The sequence below is a fragment of the Halyomorpha halys genome, unplaced genomic scaffold (genome assembly GCF_000696795.3).
Source record: "Halyomorpha halys isolate HHAL.00 unplaced genomic scaffold, Hhal_1.1 Scaffold155.1, whole genome shotgun sequence".
Lineage (NCBI taxonomy): Eukaryota > Metazoa > Arthropoda > Insecta > Hemiptera > Pentatomidae > Halyomorpha > Halyomorpha halys.
Genome location: NW_027115270.1, coordinates 236,288 through 243,052, shown reverse-complemented (window position 1 = coordinate 243,052; position 6,765 = coordinate 236,288). Strand labels below are relative to the sequence as shown.

Below are 6,765 nucleotides of genomic sequence, written 5' to 3'. Positions count from 1 at the left end.
ATATAACTTTATATTTTTATTTCCTTTATTATGTAATATTACTTACATATTTAATTACCTATATTAGGTTTTATTTCCCACTTATTTCATTACCTTATTATTATTAATTTTCATTCTGTACACTTATTTACTTTAATCATTCTATATATCCTTTTATTCATTGGTTGTTATCGTGTTTTTTCCTCTTAGCCCTGATGAAGGCTAGAAATTCTAGCCGAAATGATGGCACTAATAAATAACATTTTTAACTTATTAGTGTCCTTTTCTTATCGCAGCCTAACCATCTTTTCCTCATATAAAGTAGGTATTGTAAGGCCAGGAAAGATATTTTAGGAATAAAGGATAACAAGACGATTGGTTCTTTTAGTCTAAATAAAACTTTCAGACAAATCTTATGTTATCAAAATAAAATTTATTTTAACAACTATAAACTTAAGAATACCTGTACATCTTAACAATACATTTCATTATAATCTAAATGTATATGGGCGAAGTAAAGGGTACTAAGCCTATTGCACAGAATTATAGCTATTTAACTCAAAACCATCTTCAATTATTTCACACAACAATCACATTTAGACTATAGTTATTTTCACTTCTAAACCTTACTTTCATAAAAAAATAAACATACATAATACCTTTACCCCTAGCAAACAAATATGAATAATTGAATTTCATTTTAGAAACACTTCATCTCTATTCCAAAGCTGTGTTTACTATCAAGATTTACTCGTCAGGGCAAGCTTTACTTATTCCACAAAAAATAGCATAAGCAATAAAACCCTAAATGTACTCCTTAAAATACAGAAATTATGAATAGAAGATATTGTAATGTTTAAGGACTTTTTTTTTAACTCAAACTTAATCAAAGCTTTTTTTGGAAATGAAGCATTTCACAAATGACTGATTCAATTATACATGTAAAAATTGAATTTAGATTGCAGTCTAAAAAAAGTTAGACTAAAACAGTCTTGACATACTTGTACCACGATGCTGGCAAAGTTGAAATAAACAACTATAATCCTTTCCGACCAGTTTGAGACAGACACCAAAATAAAAAATCATTTAAGGAAAGTTATCGACTCTTTCCTTCAGCCACCCACTCTCTTGGATTTTTTAATACTTCCATCATTTCAGCTTCTTTAGATCCCTCTTTTGGAATATGCATATAATACCATTTCTGAGAAGAAAAATAATCATTATTAATCATTTTAATAATAGTTTCTAACCTTCATTTAATGAATGGGAACTTACCGCTGTTAATGGAAGGGACATTAATATGGATTCATATCTGGCACCAGGGGTGTATAAGCCAAACTTAGTCCCTCGATCATAAATCAAATTGAACTCTACGTAACGTCCTCTCCTGATTAGTTGCCATTCTCTTTCAAAATAACCATAAGGATCATCCTTATGAGCATTTACTGTACAAAATAAGCCTTTTATTTTTTTAAATAATCATTCATTAAAAAGAAATAAAGCAAAAGAATTAATATGAATAATTAAGTCAATCAAAATAAAAAAAGATTTTACATATAGGAACGTAGGAAGGTATGACAGATTCCGCACAGGTTTTAACAAAACTAAATACTTTCTCTTCTGAAGGTGTGTCCAAATCATCAAAAAATATTCCTCCGATACCTCTGCTTTCTCCTAAAAAATAAAATAAAAATATTTATATCCTATAAATCAAAAACATAATTTAATCCATTATAAGGCAATAATTTAACACCTAATCATAATTTTATGAAGTCAGAAAATTGACATTTTCTGTTTGTTGATGTTTCATTGCAAATTTTAATCACCGCTACTTACATTATTAAATGCAAAGTAAAATCATAATAATAATGTGAATACCACCTGATATATAGAATATTAAGAAAAGAGAACAAATTTAGCAGAATTACGTACAAATGTATTTTTGGTGTATTCACTTTCATACAGCCAAGTAATATCTAACGTGTCTGAAAGAAATATGAGTAATTTAAAATCATTTATAAGGGATTACATTTATGGAAATTTCAAATGAATGTTGTCAATGCTATGATCTTTTGAGTTAATTATATTAATAATTTGGATTGGGAGGGCCCAGCAGGCTACATGTATTTATTAGGTGAAAAAATTCAAACATGTTACTGCTTCATTAGAGAGTGAAAAATGTATTAGGATATGAAACTTGGTTGTCTGGAATTTATTGGATTCACATTGAAAAGTAATAAAAAACATAAATAAATTAACAAAAATATTTAATGTTATAGACAGACATTTTTAAGGTTTAAATTAATGTAATTTATATACATACCTCTGTGAGTAATTTTGAAATAATCATCACACCATTTTTTAAACCTTGGATAGTAACTTTTGTCATGTTTGTCACAAGCAGCTTTTAATGTTGAATGGAAATGTTCTGCATCTTTCTCATTGAGATAATATGGTGTCAAGTCAGTTCCACCACCAAACCACCACTGTGTATAAAAAACTTATAAAAAAATTACTCAGACTATTAATAAATAAAGCAAAAAAATATGCCACCTACATGTTTCTTCCCAGAAGAATCAGTTACTTCAAAATACCTGTAGTTAAAGTGAATGGTTGGAGCCATAGGATTCCTAGGATGAATTACGGAACTTACACCAGCTGCAAAAAATGGCAAAGGTCCTGATCCAACAAATTCCCTTCCCCTATCATATTAGATACAGAATATTCAGTAAAGAAAATATGATATAACCAATAGAAAATATGCACACCAGATTTTAATACTTAAAATTGAGTGTCACTTAAAGAGTCACAAAGTACAATAAGATACATAATAAATTGTACAATGTTTTTTAATTGGAAGGTTAATCTTTATTTTCCATGTAATATTTTATCACATAAAACTACATGGAGAATAATGACTTGATATTAAAATTACCAAAAAGACAAGAAATACTAATGCAATCTAAATCTAACGGATTAAAAAATTTTGATTTAATTTGTGATTTATCCCTGGAAGAGACTATAAACAAGACTACAAAATAATTGGAGGGAATTATTGTGAATAATGTGAAAGTAATTTATAGTTAAAATAAAACCTCAAAAAAGTTATCATTTATAATTGTAATATTTTTTTGCTCTTGAATTTGAAAAATAATATGGCATTGAAAACCTGTTTGACTAAAAAAAAAAAAATCTGGGATTTACCTTGATTTCATTTGTTGTATAGCTCCAGCTGGTAAATTCCCAGATACCACAGATATGTTGACACCCGCTTTTTCAATGATACGCCCATCTTGTAAAACACAAGTGATTCCTCCTCCTCCTTCTTCTCTTTTCCATCTGTCAACAACAAATTTAGTTTCTTGATCTTCTTCAGCTTCTAAAGCTTTACAAAAGTCTTTCTGAAAAACAAGGGAAAAACAAATTCAGTAAAAAGCAGTTTTAATTAATGCTGATTAAGAACTTTCCAGCATCTACCTGAATTTTCATTATCATTAATTCCATTTTGGTTTTCATATCTGATGGGTTCGCTTTTAATGTTGCTAAATCAGTGATTGGTTCTGCCATGAAATTGCTTTTGTCTATGCTCAAACTAGCCATTTCCGCACTCTTCATCATAGTTGAATAAGTAGCTAGGCCAGCACCCAAACATGCCCCAACAATCCTGAAATGTAATTTTTAATATTAACTTTCATTAATTATAAACAACTTTAGCATGAAAAATATTTTTGAAAGCTTTTAATAGTAATTCTGCTTAGTTGGTATAATATAATAGAATGATCTTGAACTTGAAGTGAATAGTTATTAAATAATAAAAACATAACACCAATTAAATATTAGATTACATTAATGAATTAAGTTATGGATGAGTTTGAGGACTCAGGTTAAGTAGAATTACAAACTAATCATTGAGTTTAATCTGGAAATTTGCTAGAATTATTACTCAAAACAATATAAACTGTTTTTAAGTCAGAGCAAGGTGATGAATATTATAAGTGTTGTCTACAATAACACTAATTAATTTGTATATAGCACGGTAACAGTATACAAGTGTCACTTCACATTACGAGTGGCTGTGTACTAACTTTGTGCAATGTTCTAGTAATACGTTTAATACCAATTTTTACATTGGTATTATGGTGCATACATCAAAAGTAGATACAGAATTAAATCCAGTCATTATATTTATTTTAATGTAGACCGAATGAACAGGGTGTGAACTATTTCATAGCCTTCCTTAAGTAGTCTAATGACATGCTGCCTTTGCTGAAAGTACATAAAGCCGTTAAACTCAATAACTAAAAGAAATGAATTTGTTTCACTGACTTCCACAATGCTAATAATATATAATAATAATACTTAGCTTATAATGACTCAATTTGATTTTGAATAACAGTTAAAAACTCAACAATTGGATTACTCCATAAGTGGTGTGTTAACTTAATACATTTTAATTGGAGGAAATACGGAAGTTCAATGTAAATTAAGTTAAAAACACACAAATACATGTTTATATGAAAGAAAGAAATTAAAAAAAATAATAATTTATTCTTTGAAATTGAGCCTCTAAAAATTTTTTTATCAGTGATGAGTAGGAAAATTTTAAGTGGCAAAGTAAATAAATAGAAATCTATGGATCAACAAGACATACCATATTTGATTTCTCTCAAGCTTAGTGTTCTTATTAAATGCTTGCTTACAAGTATATAGAAATCTAACAGTAGTTTTAACAATCATTGTTAACTAGTAACTAAATTCAATCAAAGCACATTTCAAATCACTTTATTATCTTTTTGGAGGACCGGTGCTGCTCCTGTTATCAAATAGCGAAGCAGGCTAGATAACCTTCTCGGTTGCCTTGTGCTACACTCTATGGTTGGTCCTCGAACCTTGTGGAACCCAGGAGAGAACACTGTCATTCCAGCTGTTAGCACGGGCGTGGAAAGTTATTGATCAAGTTTTTAGCTTCTCATTTAACCAGTTTTAATTATCATATTTAAGTTGAATAGCATCTTTATTATTCTTATTGTAGATAGCTTTGGTATAACAGTTTCCGCCGGCTTTGAACCGATATTGGGTCGGTAGGGCTTAGGTGACGGACTTGCCTGCCCGGGAGACGATCTGCGGAGGGTACCTGTTGTTCCTGTTATGCCAAAGCATTGTCAGCAGTATCTGCGTGGACATTGCTGAAGGGGATATGCGAGGATTAATTTTTCTTCTTTAGATGGGCGTCATAAAATTGCTGAAATGAAAAAGTTTACCTTCAAAGGTGTTTTGGATGGTTTACGATCCTCTGTTTCCCAGCAGCCAAGAAATGACCAGGAGATCGTTGAAACATTAAAACCTGAACATTTTCAAGTAGCAAAGGTGAGTTTATTCATTTATTTAATTGAATATTTGTCAAAATGTTCCTCTCAGTTATTGGCTTGAATGCACAGTTAGCCCTACTTTCTCATGTATGATAACGTTTATCAATTTTGTATCCAGGGCGCCTTTTTACAACTAATGTATATTCTTTGCTGATAAAGGTTTGACGTTATGGTATTACTTTGTGTTTCTCTTGAATTAATGAATTGATGTCTTAAAAATTAATTTGTTTCTTTTACAAAGGTCTGTGTATTTGAAATTTATTATTTATTTTTCATAACAATTATTGATTTTTTTTTATCAATAAAAAATTCAATAATTAGTCAGCTTTTGGTTTGTAGACAAGTAAAGATTATTGGATTGTATAAGCTTTTTAGTTAAAATTAATATTTTATCAAGATTTTGATAAGAGATTAAGATGATTTAGGAATAATAAATCTTACATTTTTGTATTATTTGATTGAAAAAATAAAAGGATGTTATTGTGAACAACAGTGTTCATGAATAATATTAACAAATATTGTTTTAAAAGTTGTTATTAGATTACATATTTATAAAAAATATATCTAAATGGAATTTCTATAATTCTATTTACTTATGATTTGAAAAAAAATATATTGTATAGTTTTTTTTAAAAATAATAACATCACCTCATTTTTGTAATTAAAAGTGATGTATATATTTTCTAATTTGTATCCTAATTGTTTTCCTTTATTTACTCCCTTTTTTTTATTAATATATTGATGTTTGGTAAATGTATGTTAAGGTATTCTGAAGACTGATACCTCTATGGTAAGGAAACAGTATCAATATTAAATCAGTATTGATTTTGAAATCAAAGTGATTTCAGGTTTATTGGTAGTCATAAGGAATATAATAATTTGTTTCACCATATACATAAAACTATCATTCATAATATTTAAAATTTTCACACAGTTTTCATTAAATGAGCTTAAAATATTGCAAATGTTTTGTTTCAAACATAGCTTTTAATATTGTAAATGGATTTGAAGACAAAAGGTTGGCAGTCCTGCAGTGATCTTATTTATTCTTGGAAGTTCTAATGTATTTATTTGTATTGAAGGAATAATATATCCATGATAAATTTTATTTACTATTATTTTCATAAATTATAATAATTTAGTAATGTTATGTAATAACAAGGATTGGTGGGGAAAAAAGCTTCATACTTAACAACAAATAATTCATTAGATTTATTTACTTTGAAAGTATTTATTGTTGTACTTTTCGGCCAAGATTGGTATTCAATTTAATATGTTATTTTTAAATGTGTAATTATTTGTTCATAATTATTATGTGTAGAATTGGTGTACATTATGTTTGTTTTTAATTCAGTAATATTTTAGATAATCCTGATTATCATAAAAATCATATTTTATATAATTATAGAAATTTTCA

At 28.2% G+C, this 6,765-nt stretch overlaps 1 protein-coding gene across 1 annotated transcript; it reads right to left on the bottom strand.

Moving 5' to 3' along the window:
- Positions 1–390: 390 nt before the first annotated feature.
- Positions 391–4,806, bottom strand: Coprox (oxygen-dependent coproporphyrinogen-III oxidase). Its single transcript, XM_014417406.3, has 8 exons — positions 4,631–4,806; positions 3,457–3,643; positions 3,184–3,380; positions 2,537–2,681; positions 2,303–2,465; positions 1,534–1,653; positions 1,255–1,424; positions 391–1,180 (listed from the first exon to the last, which is right to left on the bottom strand). Exons 1-8 carry the CDS (start codon positions 4,714–4,716, stop codon positions 1,076–1,078), a joined length of 1,173 nt encoding a protein of 390 aa, XP_014272892.1. The 5' UTR covers positions 4,717–4,806; the 3' UTR covers positions 391–1,075.
- Positions 4,807–6,765: the final 1,959 nt, after the last annotated feature.